This window comes from Kogia breviceps, chromosome 7 (assembly GCF_026419965.1).
Source record: "Kogia breviceps isolate mKogBre1 chromosome 7, mKogBre1 haplotype 1, whole genome shotgun sequence".
Lineage (NCBI taxonomy): Eukaryota > Metazoa > Chordata > Mammalia > Artiodactyla > Physeteridae > Kogia > Kogia breviceps.
In genome coordinates, this window is record NC_081316.1 from 111,589,472 (window position 1) to 111,606,402 (window position 16,931).

At 56.3% G+C, this 16,931-nt stretch overlaps 1 protein-coding gene across 12 annotated transcripts in view; it reads left to right on the forward strand.

The window, feature by feature from the left end:
* The window catches only part of GRAMD1B (GRAM domain containing 1B), a 251,804-nt gene that overhangs the window by 210,260 nt on the left and 24,613 nt on the right, over window positions 1-16,931 (forward strand). For all 12 annotated transcript variants that reach the window (XM_067039203.1, XM_067039204.1, XM_067039199.1 and 9 more), the window contains 5 exons: window positions 2,378-2,398; window positions 12,012-12,096; window positions 12,583-12,686; window positions 13,429-13,524; window positions 14,910-14,990. In XM_067039203.1, the coding sequence (XP_066895304.1) occupies window positions 2,378-2,398; window positions 12,012-12,096; window positions 12,583-12,686; window positions 13,429-13,524; window positions 14,910-14,990 (387 nt within the window). The remainder of the gene's footprint in view (window positions 1-2,377; window positions 2,399-12,011; window positions 12,097-12,582; window positions 12,687-13,428; window positions 13,525-14,909; window positions 14,991-16,931) is intronic.

Genomic DNA, 16,931 nt, shown 5'->3' on the forward strand with positions numbered 1-16,931 from the left:
TGGCTGTTCCCAGGGGCTGCCGTGGATTTGGCCGGAGGGGTGGACACCCTCAGTGGTGATGGGTAACAAGCTGCCCACAGAGCGCTGGATCGGGGCAGAGTCTCAGGCTGAGGGAATGAGGCCCTCGCTCTGTGTGTCTGACCTTGCAGCACTTGTGAACACGTATTTACACAAGCAAGTAACACACACAAAGGTCTCAGTCACACAGCTAGTCAGAGGTGAGCCCAGGTTCCCTGGTGTAGGCTCTTTGTCGCTCTTCAGCTCTGCAGCTTCTAGAGCGTGCTTTTCCACTATTGAGAGAGGTGTTTTCATGGACACCTGCACAGCCTCGTGCCCTATGATCTCAGAATGGGGACCCAAGAATTAAGATGTTCTAAGGTGCAGGGCAGGGTCCGATGCAGCCTCCTTGCCCCATCCGCTCTCCTCCAGGATGACTAGAGGCTCATGTTCAGCCCACGATTCCCATTCTCCCTCAGTGGTGGAACAGTTGGCTTTGAATATTTGGATTTGGCCCCTTACCTGCTAGGCCCTCTGGATTGGAGGAGAAGATGAGGCTGTGGTGGGAATACGTGACTTCCGGATGGGGCCGTGGTGACGGCCTTTGTTGGGAAACGACCAAGGAGAGCATCTTGCCGAGGAGGATTGAGCCCCTGCCTTGCCATCTGCCCCCTGGCCAGTGAGATAGGGTGTGAGGTTGAAACAAAGCCACTCAGAGGTAGCACCACCCACGCTGCTGACACGCTTCCTCTTCCGAGTGAAGGTCTCTACAGAGTTCTTCCGGTGGGATGGGAGAGCCAGCGAGGGGGGCGATCTCACGCCCAGGCCTTCACCTCTGCAGTCACCCCACCCCCCACCCCCCGCCTCTCCAGACACCGCACAGCAGACCTCCTGAGACCACGCCTACCTTCTTCCCTTAGGAGTAGGGACCCTGTAAGACCAGGTGGGCGGGATAAAGGTTGCTAAGTGTGCCCATGAGCCACACCTCTGCGTATGCAGCCATAGCTAGGAGAGCCTGCCGTTGGGTTCCAGACCACCGCAGTGAAGCAAATGTTACAATAAAGCAAGTCACGTGGATATTTTGATTTCCCAGTGCATATGAAAGTTATGTTTACACTGTACTGTAGTCTGTCGAGTATACAATAGCATTATGTCTAAAAAAAAAGCAGTGTACACTTAATTAAATTATAATTAAAAATACAGTTTTTAATTAACTGAAAAATAATGCATGCTCTCAGGAAAATGGTGTCGGTAGACTTGCTTGACGCCCGATTGCCACGAACCTTCGTTTTGTAAAAAATGCAGTATCTATGAAGCGTAGTAAAACAAGGTGTGCCTATAGTTAAGATGTGGACCTGTAGGCCAAGCTTCCTTCTACCCAGTGATTCTCTTCCTGAATTATACACCCTTGGCAAGCATTTTAAAACTGAAAATACCCCAGCCCCAGTCTACCCAATCCAAACCTGTTGGGTCAGCCCCTGAAGGGATGGGGCAGGGGTGTGCGTGTGCGTGTGTGTGTCTGTCTGTTTGTCTCTATCTGCTTGTCTGTCTGTCTTCCAAGTGGGATGTGTATGTATAAAGGACTCCTGGCCAGTGAGATGGGAGATAGACTAGGCCATCCCTCCTCTTAGCCATTCCTCCTCTTTCCCTAAACAACTTGGTTACCTTTGCTCAGGGCTGGGAATGGAGAGCACCCGAATTCTGGAGTCGGGACGGACCGGGGTTTGTTGGCATTGAATTTTAACCCCATGAAGTCGGGAAGGACCTTTAGCAATTATGTGCTTCAGCCTTCCTCCCGACACACAGCCCCCCCCCCCCCCCCCCCCCGCACCACTCCTTGGCCACTGTCACTTATGTGATCAGCTAGTCGGGCAGAAGGAGGAATTCACTGAGTTGGAGGGAAGTTTCTAGGCAGCCCCTTGACTCCCCGACACCAGAGGGTCCCACCCTGCCTTTCAGGGGGGCCGACTTGGGTGGACGGCTGTGTTGGTCTCCGTGGGTACTTTGCTTCTGATCAGGGCCCACCGGGGACCGGGTCTCGGATACCTGCAGTGCATCCCTCGCCCCCATCAGAAGAACCTTGTGATGGGCTCTGCTCCCTTCCGGCCGAGCTCTAGCTGGTGCTGCGCTGCCTGCCATCCCAGCCGCGGGGGCTTCCAGCATGGACTGCTCCCTGGGCCTCCTTTCGGGAGCTGTCTTGAGAAAGGAGGACCCCCACCCTGAGCAACAACACGGGGAGCCTTCAGCTGCCTTGGGATTCCTCCTCCCCGCCCGTCCTCCGCTGTCTGTGTAACCTTCCCTCTGGAGCCAGGAATGCTCTGGCCATTCCCACCGTCTCTCCCTGACTAACGTTGCTTCTCTTTTACTTTGTTTTTTTCAGAAAAGCCAGAGTTGGTATAATGTAAGTATCCCTTTTCTCTGCTTGCTGGGTACGTGTAAGGCGGGTGGGGGGTGGCCACGCTCGGGGGATGGAGGCATGGGGGGGGCACTCAGCGTGGCTTCCCTGTGGGCTGGGGCAAACGTAGGGGCCTAGAAAGGTGGGCTTTTCCCCTGACCAGACCCCCTCCCTCAAAAAGCCAGACACCGTGGTTCTCTTCTGTAGCAGGACAGGACTGCTGGTGAGGGAGGGTTCGATTCCCAGATACCAAGCAGGGACGGGCTGCCTCGTCCCCCGCCAGCATCCCCGACAAGGGCCCTCCAGCCCTGAAGGAGAAGACCGGGCTGGGGAGGCATCGCAGGGCCAGACAGAACTCTGGGACGGGACAGTCCTGGGGCCTAAACTTAGGGCCGAGGTTTCCTCCCCTTAACCAAGACATTTTGGGGAAAAAGCAGCCAGACAGGCTGCCCATTTGTAGCGAGGCTGTCTCATGTAACGGAATGTGACTTCTGCCCCTGGGTCCCCTCAGTAGCCCCACGGGCACACTCCTCCCAGAACACATCCCCGGCTCTGGGGTCAGCCCTGCAGTGTCCAGCCAGGCGCTCCTCCGTGGAAGCCGATCGTGGAGTAAGCAGTCCCTGCAGAGGCCACATCCTCTGGGTCACAGAGCCGGGGCCACAGGGTTTTGAACTTTTCCCGTGAAGAGCAGCTTGCTGAAGTCTCAGCGGCCTGCCCGGTCGTGCTCCGACCTCTGCGGCTGCACAGTGGACGGACGGGCAGCCATGGCCCGGTCTCAGGTCACTGTCTTTCATCCCTGAGCTTGCTGTTCCCCGTGCTTGACCCTGATGGTCACGTGGACGCATCTTCCCCGCTCCCCTAACACCAGGCCCTGCTGCAACAGGTTGCGTGGACTTGGAGAAGGTGCCGGAGCGGGCGCCTGAGAGACAGGCGCTGAGGACGCTCTGGCGAAGGCGAGGAGGAGGAGGGGAGAGGCTTGGGTTTAACCTAGGGACTTGGGCCAGAATCACTGTGTGGAGGGTGTTTTCCCACAGGGCTTAGCAGTTCCCCAAAGCCAAGCACGTGTCCGTCAGCCCTGTGGCTTCCCACCTGCTGCTCAGGGGGCCAACCAGAGATAGGGTTGATGGCTCCCAGCCTTAGCCTTACCCAGCACAGACAAGGCAGAGGTTGGTGGGCTGTGCCGGCAGGAGGGGAGTTGAGGGCTTAGGTGGCCTGTGGGTGGGAGAAGCCGGACTTCAGCCCCCTCAGCCCCCCTTGGACCCACAGAGATCTTCACCTGGGCTTGTGGCCTCCCCGTGGCTTAGAGCTGACATCCTGGAGGGGAGAGGAGCTCCTTCTGTGTGGGAGGAGGTAGAGGGGATGGAGAATGCTTTCCTGGGGGTGGGTGGGGCCTCCAGCATCCTTTCGGTCACAAAATCTTCCACCCTCCCGAGGGGCACTGTAAAATCAGTGCCTCAAAGGGGAACAGGGAACACGTGGCTGCAGACCCAGGAGACGATTAAATCGACCAGATTTGGACGGGCAGATCCTCATCCTTGCTGCTAGTCTCCACCCTCTCCCTCTTATCTACTCTTTTCTTTCCTTTCCTCTTTCCAGCAAGCTTTTCTGTTCCGTCTCACGTTTCCTTCCCTTGAATCCTTGCCTGCCCTTTCCTCGCTGACTCCCCCGTTTTCTTTTCTGCACCTCTGTTTGCCGCTCTCCTTTCTAACTTTCCTTCTCCTGGCTGGCTTTCTCTCCCTCTCTGGTTCTAGCAGATTTACTCCCCACCCCCAACCCTGCCCACCACCCCACTTCTCCCCTCCTTTCACTCCTAATTTCTCCCTCAGCCCCACAGAGGAGAACTGGCGTCTGAGCCCTCAGCAGAGCCACAGGCTAGAAATAGATGCCGCCGCTTGGCTGGACGGTGGTGGTAGGCCAGCTGCCACATGGGGCCAGAGGTCAGGCGTTCTGATGGCGGATAAATGACAGACAGAGGAGCCCAGCGTGGCCGAGCGCTGCTTCCTGGTGGATTCCACCTGCAGCGGAGACGTGCTGGAGCAGCCCACCGTCACTCGCTCCGTAAATCTCCTTATACAGTCGTCCTCCAGCACCCACCCGGTTCTCAGGCCTTTCCTGCCCTCACCCTCCATTAATCCTAGGCTGTCTCCCTTCACCCTCCACCTCTCACCCCAGATGGATTCCAGAGACACTGACTCTGCACCCAGCACAAAGCATTGACTCACAGAGGCCAGGTGCACAAGGGGCTCTGCTGAGCAGCGTTCAGAGATGCCCTCCCGCTCTCACACTGGGGCTTCTTCTGGAAGCTCAGCCATGCCAGACGTGGGGCCCATCCACAAATGTGCTCCTGCTGCCCTCCTGCGTCCCCTGCTCCCCGATCCAGGGTTGCCAGGCCGACGTGGCCCCTTGTGTCTGCCACCCGGCCCCTGGGTGCTGCCTTCTTCCTGGCCCTGCCGGACTTCCACTGTGGACATCCTGACTTGTGGTCGGGACAGGGAGCTGAATGGACCAGCGTGGGGGAGGGAGAGAGAAACGGCACGGGGACATGGGAGGAAGCGGCAGAAGCTAGCAGGTGGAGGGGCGCTGAGAGCTGAAGGGGGGACCTCCAGCCGGCCTGGGCTACAGATGTCCGGAGCTGCGTCTTGGTATTTTTTCTTTATGTGTTTTCACGTCCGGAGGGTAATCAGCTGCCATAGTGGGTAGAGCTCTAGAGAGGCCGGCTTCAAGCAACACCGGGATCCCCCCTCTTCCAAGTAAAGCCCTGCTCTCGTCCTGAGGCTGATGCCCCGGCTCTGGGCTGGTCCACCCCTGGGTGTCTGTGGAGGAAGCAAGATGCTGCGTGTTCACACAGGTGGCACCCCCATGAATGCCCACTCTGATGGTACCAGTGTGCTTATCCGTGGGCACCGCCTGAGCGTGGCTGTGCTCCTAGGCTGGATGCTCTGGCTCCACTGGGAAGCCAGGTCCTGGGAGTTTCCCTGCCTGAGCTCAGAACCACCTGAGCCCGTGCACACGGGCGTGCGGTGCCCCCATCCTCTGGGGCCTGCACTCCTGTGGTATGCTGTGTGCAGAGACCCCCATCAGGAAACTTCAGTTCATCGCCCCCACTCCCCAGCACTGCTCCCCCCGCCCCAGTCCATTCCTGGTTTCTCAGGAGGCCCTTGCCCTGCCCCTGTTGCTGTGACCTGGTCCTCTGTTTTCCCTGGATCTGCCTGGTCCTCCTACCTCACCACTGTGTTGGCCTAGGGGGTTGGACTTTGACCATCGGGAAGGCTGATGGCTGTCTGCGACAGCCCTCTCTGATCCCTCTCCTGACACCGGTGGTGGCTCTCCGGCTATTCTGTTGCCTGAGGCTCCATCGTTGGCCCTGGACATCCTTCAGATAAGCAAAGGATCTGTCGTCCCCAGCCCTAGGGACAGTTGGAATTGCCTGGCCGGATTCAGGACAGGGAGGGTCAGCACAGGCTTGCCGACTGTTGCGAGAACACCTCAGGCCCACTGGAGTAGCCTGGGTCTGATGTGAGAGGAAGCCCCCCACCCAACCCTCCCCCGCCCGTCCCTCCCCAGCCTCCCCCTCTTGCTGCCTCTCTTTTGCACTTTACTTTTACCTATCTAGCCAGGGAGGAACTGTCACCGTGATGACAAAACGTCTTGGCCTTTATAAAGCGTGGGTCCCACGGAGGGAGGTGGCTGGACCCCAGGGACACGTGGAAGGACTGAGGCAAGAGCCTCTGGTCTCCAGCCAGGGATATTCAGGTCAAGAGTGGAGTCTGAAGGCCGGGCCGTCTGCCTGAGTCCCTGCCAGGCCTGATGACATCTACTGCCCCTGAACCCCCCTTTGGCTATCCCAGTCTTATTAGTCAAGGAAGGCCCCCAGCTTGGGGGGATACACAGGTGGAAGGATAAGCAGAAACAGGGAACCAAGGGGAGAGTCAGGGGCAGGAGGGGTGCAACCTGCCCCCCAAAGATGGCCCCACTGGACGCAGTGGGCTCTCGCATCTTGGATGAAGGCACGTCACAGAAGTCTTTTCCCCAGTGCTCCAGGTGGACAAAGGTGCTTCCTCACCTGCCTCACCTCTTTCCTGGAGGGTCAGTCATCTCCGTGGCAACCTAGGGAAAGGAAGGTTTCTGAGGTCAGAGGATGGGAGCCCAGACCCTGGCGGCTGCCCTGAGACTTCAGGGCCCAAGTGGCCTGCTGGTCCCCGTTGGGGATACTGGCTGTCCAGTGGGGAAGAGGATGGTGCCGGCCCTGCGGAATGACCAGACGGGCCTGGCAGACATACTACTGAACAAGAGGACGAAGTTTTGTAGGAATGAAATTCGAATGATGGGGGACAATGAGGAAAGTGGGAGTGAGCGCTGAAAGGCATTGCTGAGGACGCCTTGGCAGCCCATTTCTTTTTTTTTTTGTTTTTGTTTTTTCGGGGACGGCCTCTGCTTCCTCTGCCTCCATCCAGCTCCCCTCTGTCATTTACCCATGGATCCCCGTGCCCCCGACAGCTATCTTAACTTTGTCCAGAGTGGCCCTGTCTCCAGGGGAGACCACTCCCAGGCCCGCTCCTCTCTGCCTTTCTCTGTTAGGCTGTCACCCACCCAACCTCTCTCCTTCCTTTGCTGGGTCACCTCCCCCATCTCCACTGCCCCTTATCCCACATCTGGCTCCTCCCTACCCAGATCTGGTTGAAAGTCCAGCGTCTCCTTTGAGGTTCTTAATTGGTTTCTTCCTAGGTGAGGCCAGTGTTCCACCAGGATCCATCTGTTTTTCTCCTGGTCTCCTCCACCCTCTCCCTCGCGCTGCCCCATCCAGGGAGGGGTACCACTTGGTCCCAGCTCCCAGTGTTTGCCATCGAGTTAATGTTTAGCCTGGGGCCCATTCCCTCTCCCCAGGCTGGAAGTTGCCCGCTGCCCTGCCCGGCGGCAGTTGTGAGGGGGCATAGGAGACAAAGGCTGAGAGCACGGAGATTCATCTCCCAGGGCTTATCTTTCCGGGTGTGTCCTGCCCCTGACTCACCACATTGGACCCCAAACAGTCATCCCCTCATCTGGCCGCAGCCATACTCAGATGTTTCCAGGGAGTTTCTGTACGGATTCAGCCCTCTTGGGTCCTGGCACTGCCCAGATCCTGGGGTCTGGTGAGGCCCAGGAGAGAAGCATTCCGGTCACCCTGAAAAACTCAATTGCTGAGTTCTCCTACCCCACTCCTGACGATGAGGCCGATGCAGGGCAGAGAGAAGCCTCGGATACATGGCTTGGAGAGTGTTGGCAGGGACTGGGTGCTGAGGAGCCATGCCTGTAGGAGTGGGGATGTGTGTGGATGTGTACACACAAGATGCTGTGTAAATAGGGACAGTGTAAGAGGTTTAAAAGGAATGCATTCATTTGGTAAATAGTTTCTGAGCAGCGGAGACTTGAAACCCACCATGCCAGGTGCTGGAGAAGGTAGTTGGAGGCGTTAGCTGCTTCCTGGAGAAGATGGTAGTCTGAGAGAGGAATCACCCCGCCTGATAGACGGGCGGAGGAGGTGGCTGCGTCCGGAGTGTGCACAGTGAGACGCAAACGGGGGCTTGGGGGAGGACTCAGGCTCTTCCTCCAAAGCGACTTAACCGGGAGACCCCAGGTTCCTCTGAATCACAATTTTGGGGTTTGGGAGTCAGTAATCTATACTTTTAATACGATGGTTAGATCATTTTTAAGTGCGGTACAGTTTGAGCGTTACTGCATCAAATATCGATAGCTGAGACTCCTGGGACAGATGCAGCGTTCTCCCTCGTGTGCAGCCTGGAGACCCTCCTGGCAAGGCGGGCAGAACTGGGGAGGGCGAGGGAGATGCCCCGTTTTTCTCCAGAGTCAGACTTTTCCTGGGAATCCAATCTTCCTGGCCCCAGTGCTGTCTGACCTCTGCCCCCAGCTTCTCTTTCTGGAGCCCTTCCTGCCCTCGTTGGCCTGGCTCTCTTTCCTCTCCAGAGGTCTCAGCTTCCTTGCAGCCTGTCTGTCTCCTTCGGCGCTGGCCCAGATTCTCTGCTCTTAGCATGGCTCCTTGGCCCTCAAGGTCTGAGAGGCTGCGTGGGTACCCACCCTCCCGGCATCCCTGGGAAGGAAGGCAATGCCTCCCGTGCACCTGGGAGCTGTTGACCTCAGCTTCTCCCCAGCGGCACATCTGAAACGGGATGAGTTAAACTTCCAAGTCTCCTGCTGCTGCTGCTGCTGCTGCTGCTGCTGCTGCTGCTGCTTCGGGGGGAGTTGGTGGATGGATGGGCCAGTGAGGGGAGACTGTGTCTCCAAGAAGTCCCTGGCCGTTCAGGTCTCACATTTCAGATTTCATCACAACAGCAGTGCCCCTGGCACCTCCTCCCCTCCCTTCCCCGACACAGAGCCTTGGCCAGCTACTTTCCATTGCAGGAAACATCTGCTGGGGAGGCCAGGCTAGGCCGGGGGTTACTGGAGGACGTTGGCCGGTACCATCACCCAGATCCTGTAACTCGAAGCGTGTGTAGGGCTCCGGCCCTGCCCGCCCACCCGCCCTGCCTCCCCACCCCTCCCGCCTGCCACGGGCGATTCTAACAAAGAAGTTGTTTGCCGGTCAGCCGAGAGGAGCGGGAGCAGGAGCGCGTCTGGGAGGAAAGGGGGTGGGGGGTGGGGTGGGGGAGCAGGCCCTGCTGCCCCAGCCAGCGGTGGCCACGCTGCCTGGGTGAGGACCGTGAGTCACAGCGACCAGCGCCCGCCCAGAGCAGACACTGCACGTTGAGCGGGCTGCCTTACGGGACAGGCCGGACGGAGCTGGGGAGTTGGGCGTCCGACCTCCCTGGAGTTTCAGACCAGCCGTGAGCCACAGCACTTACTGTGCGGGGCGGGCCTCTGGCGGCCCCGTGCACCTGCCCCGTCCTCCGCGTCCTGGCCGCAGCCGGCCCCTCGGAGCGGCTGTCCACGCTGACCCGGAGGAGGGGCCTCCTCACGTCCCCTCTGGGTCCCCCGCAGCCTGGAGACCTGCCACGCTGGGAGCCGCGTGCGATGAGGCAGAGCCCGGCCCCTGGAGACTCCGGCCAGCCCGCCCGAGAACCTTGCTGACCGCACCCTCCCACCCGTGAGGCTCTGCGCCGGGAACCGGGCTCTAGGGGCACCAAGGGGGCCAGCGAGGGTCACACGGAGCCGCTGCCGAGGAGCCAGAGGCCGCCTCTCTGCGTCCAACCCCGGGCGAGACTGACTGGCTGCATCCTGTGGGGACGGTGGGGGGTCGGAGTTCGAGGCCCGGGATGGAATCTCTGACGGAGTCGGGGGTCCTCTGGAGCCTCCTGCTGGAGCAGGACAGCCAGCGTCTGCAGCGGCGCCTGGAGAAACTGACGCACGGACCTGCCGGCGAGGAACTCTGCTGCCGGCCCGGGTCTGAGGAAATCCCAGCCGTGAGTGCGCGCCCTCACTCCTCTGCGCCGTGTGACAGGTCTGCAGCGCCCTTGTCGTTCTCCACCGGGCCCTGCTCCCTGAGAGGGCCCCGGGTTTGACAAGCCTTGGACCGGAAGTCTTGGGCCATTTAAAATGAAAATAGGTGAGCCGTGCCTCCCCTTCAGAGGAGGCGGCTGTAAGAGCACAGAGGGCGCCAGGGAGAGAGGGTCACGGTCTCCCGCGTCAAGAAGGTGGCGGGGCCAACTCAGATCTCTGTACTTTAGACTCCTGGAGGCGAGCCTGCCTGCCTTCCAACGCTGGCAGCCTGCTCGAATCGGGGGCAGGGACCCGCGGGCCTGGGTTAAGGAGTTCCTACTCCCCGCCGAGGCAGCCCTCGCAGGACTGGCTGACTTCTGAGGTCGGGGCTGGATGGGCCCTCCCCTCGGCTCCCCACAGCCGCGGCTTTGTTCCGAGGGGAGGAGAGGGCGGCTCCCTCCGCTTGCCTGCGGTTTGGAGATTAGGGCCAGACTCCCTGCGCCTGCATCTCTGTCCATGTCCGAGTCCCCGCTGGATGTGAGAGAAGCAGGGGCGACAGAGCGCCACGGAGGGAACGTTTAGGGAGGGGAGGACTTCCAGGCTGCAGGCAATTGGATGCCTGATGTCCACTTTCAACTGAACGGGGTCCGGAGCCCCCTGGTAGGCTGGTCCTCAGGCTGATATTGGAACTTTGTAAATTTAAAGGCCGACTTGACTGATACCGTTTTTTAAAAAAAATTGTGGGGTTTCCCCGGCGGTCCAGTGGTTAGGGCCGTGCGCTTTCACTCTGCCAAGGCCTGGGTTCGATCCCTGGTCGGGGAACTAAGATCCCGTAAGCCGTATGGCGCGGCCCCCCCCCCCAAAAAAAACTATGGTAGAATACATGTAACATAAAATTTACCATCTTAGCTATTTCTAAATATATATTTCAGTAGTGTTAAGTGTGTTCACGTTGTTGTACACCCAATTTGCAGAACTTGCAAAACTGAAACTATACCCCCAACCCCAAAAATGCCCCAGTTGCAGGCATGGAAGGCTAGTGGGGGCCCCCCGCATAAGTGAACACCTCATCCACAAGAGGGTGCGCCCGGCTGGAGCATCCCTGTTGTTTCCTTCTCGGCGCGAGGACCCTGAGGCAGTGCAGGGTGAGGGCTCAGACCCGGAGCTGTCCCGCCCCCGTGCATATTCCACAGTCGCGTTCAGTAACCGCGTGCCTCGGGCATGTTGCTTAACCTCTCTGTGCCTCAGCTTCCTCGCGTCTAGAACGGGATCGTAAAACCGACCCTGTGGTCAGATGAGAGGATGTTGTGAAGGGCTTATGGTAGTGTTTGATGCAGGGTCCTATCTCACTCCACGTTAGCTCTGCAAGGTCGGTTAGTCATGATTAGGAACTTCCTGACAGTCAGGTGCTCAGGCAAGGGTTTTCAGTGTGTGGAGTCTGTTCCGGGAGGCCAGGGGACCACTGAGATTGTGGATACCTCAGTATCAGTTTGATGGGTCCAAGGAATGTGTCCTGTGTCCCCTGCATTGGCAGGCGGATTCTTAACCGCTGCGCCACCAGGGAAGCCCGCAAGATATGCTTTTAAATTCCCTACTTGTGTGCTTTTTTTTTTTTTTTTTTAGTACTAGTTTTATGGGGTTTTTTTAGTCCACTCTTTGTAAAGGTGTAATTCCTCGCTCCACCCCCACCAGTTTTATTGAGCTATAATTGACATAACATTGTACCAGTCTTACGTTTCATGATTTCTTTTTTCCATTCATGAAGTTCAGACACAGCCAAGTGCTAACTGTGTTACTCATGATGACAGCTTCTTCTGGGGGGTACACTGGGCACCGTCATATCCTGGGTCCTGCCGGGGGGTAGGGCTGGGGGGTCCCCTTGGTCCCCTTGGGCCTGCTTCACTGTCACGGTGGTGCTTAGCCCAGAGCTGTCCCTCCTTGCCTTGTCCACTTGGGATGTTGTGTGGGCCCTGCTTAATACGTTTGACGTTTTCTCACTGACGGACCCTGGGTATAAAGCCTTCTGCAGCATCAAGTTCTCTCCACCATGTTTTTCCGTACCAAGCCCCCTTTGCCTAACTCCTGGGGTCTCTGGCGCAACAGAGCCTCAGCTTTGCCCTGAAACACGCAAGCAGGCGCTCGTCCCGCACCTTCCTCCCCAACCCGCGAACCTGGGAACATGCTGCTAACCTCGGCCATTGTCACACAGGTGTTAAGCCCCACTTACAAGCAGAGAAATGAAGACTTCAGAAAGCTCTTTAAGCAACTTCCAGACACGGAGCGCCTCATCGTTGGTGAGCTGGGGGGCCTGCATGTGGGGGCAGGAAGGCAACAGGCTGCTTCTGAGTACAGGTATCCCCAAGTCAGAGCATATGTCTGGGAATAGGGAGCGAGGATGTCCAGAGAGCTGACCCCAGCGGTGGGGACTCAGGGCTGAGCCCCGCTTGCGTGATGGTCTCCAGAGGGCCCGGCCTGGGAGGCGTCACTGCCACTCTTGTCCCTGTAGATGGCCTAGCGGAGGAGGGGCTGGGGAAGTTGTGGAGGGGGAGGGACGTCGGTTGAATTGTATCGGCCTTTCGTCCTCTAACGTAGTTCACATCCTTCCCGTGCCCGATCAGGACATGCTAGGGACTCCCTTGGCCGCTAGACTAGTGTTTCACACACCTAGTCCGCGGTGGGCAGTTGGGCTTCCCGGGGCTGTTGGGGGGTGGCTTGCCTGATTGTACTGGTTTGCTGAGAATGCTCCCTGTCCCTGAGCTCCGTCCCTCATTCTACCACAGATTACTCCTGTGCACTCCAAAGAGACATTCTTCTTCAGGGCCGACTCTACCTCTCTGAAAACTGGATCTGCTTCTACAGCAACATCTTCCGCTGGGAAACTCTGGTAGAGACCTGGGGCGTGCTCACTGGGTCTGTCCCCCCGGGCTGTGGCTGAGAGAGCTGCCCTCACTTTTGTCCTTTGGTTGACTTCATACTCTGCCCGAGCCTTTGCATAATTCACAAAAGCACGTGCCCAAATCTTGAAGGATAGATCTCTCTACCATGCCTTCCCCTCCCTCCTCCTCGGGTGAGCATTTGATTTGGGGGAAGTGCGGCTAAATATCTGGCAGGAGTCACCACGGAGGCAAAAGAGTAGGGTAAAACGGGCACTGGCCTTGGAACTCGAGAGAACGGGCTTGTACTTTCTGGGTTCTGCAGCCAATTAGCTGGGTGATTTTAGGCTAGTCCTTTATTCTTTATTTGCCTTGTTTCCTACACTTATAAAGTCAAGTGAGAAAAGACAGACTAGATGACTCTAAGGTCCCATCCAGTGCCAAGACTGTGTTTCCGTAAGTGGCAAATCATGATGGGACCTCTGCACGTTTATCAGGCTGTGTAGAAATGAGAAAGCCGAGCTCCTTGGACCAAGAATCCAGAGAAACTTGGGTGACGCTCGCTGCGTAGCCTCTAAAATAAGGGGCCAAACCAGGTGATCTCTAAGGAGGTCCCTTCCAGGTTTAGAAGTATGCAGCCTGTGATCTGATTTCCTCTGTCTGTACTGGTGCCGTGTGAACTCTCTTTGCCTGACTCTATTAATATGCCTCTTCTTGCTTGTTATCCATTCTCTGTTTCTGTGCGGATGCCAGCTGACCGTTCGTTTGAAAGACATCTGCTCCATGACTAAAGAAAAAACAGCCCGCCTCATTCCCAATGCCATCCAAGTTTGCACTGACTCGGAAAAGGTAAGTAGAGCCTGATCTTGGGCTTTCTGTTCCCCCAAACCCCAGGCCCGCTACTCCTGGATTTCTACCCTTCAGTTGCACTAACATGGAGGCCAGTAGGACTGGGGTGAGAGGTGATGATAAGGTGAAGCAGATTACGGGAGCCACCTCCGCGGTGGGCAGGGTGCTTGGGGTCTGAGCAGGGGGCGAGGTGAAGTGGCAGAACATTGGACTTGGAGCCAGAACACCCGAACTAGAGTCCCGCGGCTGTAGGTACATTATGTAACCTCTCTGAGCCCCAGTTTGTAAATGTAAAACAGAGCCAGGAACGCCTATTTCACAGTCTGAGATGACCTCACACACTTGGAAACACTCAATTGCAAAGTGCTGTGCAAGCTGCGTCATCATCTGTCAGGACAGCTCATCAAGAGGGACGAGGAGTCTGATAGGAAACAGACTGTCCATATCGTCAGCATGGGGAAAACGTGGTAGATAAAATTTAGAGCGGAGAAAACACTGTGATCTTTGACCTTGAACCAGAGCCTGAAGACTGACAGCTTCAGGGCTAGGGGTGGACTGAACACAGGTCTACAGTGCCCTTGAACTCAGGCACTTCAGAGGCAAGAACCCTGAGACTTAGGGGTCGAATAGTCTTTGCTCCGAATTCTGTTTCTGGCACGAAGCAGCTCTGTGATTACAGAGGTCACCTAACCTCATCAGCCGGTTTCTCTTTATTAAGTGTTAGCAGTTATGTTCGTTTTCCAAAGCTTCTGTGTGGTTTAAATGAAGGAGCATTTGCGAAGCACCTAGAACGTGTTCAGTAAAATCTGGTTTTTTGTCGCTTTCTTCCTACACGTTATAAAAGGTCCCCACGAATGTGTAAGCTCCATAAGAGCTTTCTGTTTTGTTTGTTACTGTGCCCAAAACACGTAGAAGAGTGTGTGCACGTGTATTATTAGTGTGTGTACATGTAGAAGAGTGCACACACTAATATTCAAGTATTTGCTGAATTGATGAATCAAAGGGTGAGTGGGTTAGTGGGTTTGCCTTCTCCTTCCCTTGGGCTGCTTCCCAGCTCACCACTCACCCAGTCTGTGTACGTAGGCGCAGGAAGTTATTTTTGGAGGTGAAAACTTCAAACCAGAAAGAGAACCACTGACGAAAGTGTGGGTGAACATTGAAGGACATGGAGACAGTGCGGACTCAGAGGTCCCAGGTCCCTGGTCCCTGGTGTGCTGACCCTGTTCACTACACAGCCCCTGTGCTGTGATCACGGGTGACTGAGAGTCCGCAGTATCTGAGGATGGACTCTCAGGAGTCTTTCTTAAAGGAAGGAGCACCGTGTCTCCGTTCACTATATTTTAAGTCTTAACAGACATTTCTTGCCATTTTCTTTTTCAATCCAGCACTTTTTCACTTCATTTGGGGCCCGGGATAGGACGTATATGATGATGTTCCGGCTCTGGCAGAATGCTCTCCTGGAAAAGGTGAGTCCTGCCCAGCTCCTTCAGCCTCAGGATGCACACCCACCTAGAATGGTCTTTCCCCTTGGGTGGGGGTCCATTGGCGTGACTGCTCTTACTGTGACATTGGCCTGCTCCAAAGAAGCCCATGCCGCTCCTGGTTCTGGAAGTCCTCCAGGCTCGCGGTAACATATCCTCCACTGCTGGTGACCCAGGTGCTGAGGGTAGCACATCCTCTTATGTGAACAGCTTCATTGCCGCCTGGAGCAAGGCCCTGTTGACAGGGCAGTGCATTCCCGCTGTTTTAAAACGCACCGGCGTTGGTTTTAATCAGGTGCGGTAAGACGCCCAGACACAGAAATGACCGTCATGAAGGAAGAGGTTCTTATACTCACCGATCCCGAGAAGCAGAGGCCCCGCATGCCAGGCAGGGCCACACGGGGAAGCTTGAGGTCAGTCAGGAGGCAGAGAGAGCGAGGGGGAAGCAGGGGAAGAGCCTTCATTGCAGGTTTTCATGGGAAAGGATGAGTGAGGCGCAGGGTGAGCTGGCCAAGCAGCCCACTGGACCGGCTGGTTTGAATGTTTCACTGGGCCTCAGGGTAGAGGGACCGTCTCCACAGAGAGACTGTCCCGGGGTAATTAGCGCGAGAGAGTATTGGCCTGGCATGTAAGAGCTAGAAAAACAAGGTGGTTCGGTGTGTGGGCTTTGGCTTGGCCGGTTTACATAGGGAAGGTGGTCTCCCTGGCAGGGTGACTTCTATCGCTAGGAATTAGCTAACCCTGCAAGGGGCAGGCCTTCCCCAGTCAGCAAGGCCTCAGATGCTAGAGCATCAAAAATACGGAAGAGGGCTTCCCTGGTGGCGCAGTGGTTGAGAGTCCGCCTGCCGATGCAGGAGACACGGGTTCGTGCCCTGGTCCGGGAAGATCCCACATGCCGCGGAGCAACTAAGCCCGTGTGCCATGGCCGCTAGGCCTGCGTGTCCAGAGCCTGTGCTCCGCAACGGGAGAGGCCACAACAGTGAGAGGCCCGCATACCGCAAAAAAAAAAAAAAAAAAATACGGAAGATAGGGCTTCCCTGGTGGCGCAGTGGTTGAGAGTCCGCCTGCCGAGGCAGGGGACCATGGGTTCGTGCCCCGATCCGGGAAGATCCCACGTGCCGCGGAGCGGCTGGGCCCGTGAGCCATGGCCGCTGAGCCTGCGCGTCCGGAGCCTGTGCTCCGCAACGGGAGAGGCCACAGCAGTGAGAGGCCCGCGTACCGCAAAAAAAAAAAAAAATATACGGAAAATAGGACTGGGAGTTCGGGATTAACAGATGCAAAGTCTTGTATATAGCACGGGTAAACAACAGGGTCCTGCTGTAGATCCCAGGGAGCTATATTCAATATCCTGTGATAAACCATCATGGAAAAGAATATGAAAAGAAGCATATATATGTATATGTGTATACAACTGAATCTACATACATATGTGTACGTATAACTGAATCACTTTGCTGTACAGCAGAAATTAACACAACATTGTGAGCCAACTAAAGTTTTAAAGAAATACAGAAAGTAGGGAGAGAGAGTTAACACAGCCACCGGTTGATCACCTGGATGAAGGGGACACTGTGGGAGGTGCCGATGGAGACGTGGCTGTGCAGCCCGAGCACGCAGATGCCGGGGGTGTTGAGAAACAGCCTCCCAGCCAGGGAAGGAGACCCGGGGGAACGATTATGTAATATAATTATATAATATTGTAATTTCAATTATATATATGACTTGGATGTATTTAAATTTACGTGTGTATCTACCTTGACTCTGGCCCAAACTTATTACTGTCTGAAGAAAATTAAATAGATCTGTTATTTAGAGTTTCTTCTAACCTGAAAGTCTGTAGCCTTCATATAAATCCTGGTAACTTATTCTGAGTTGATCGTCTACCTTTATTAGCCATGGATAATGGTAAAATGAGAAATGCGTTTG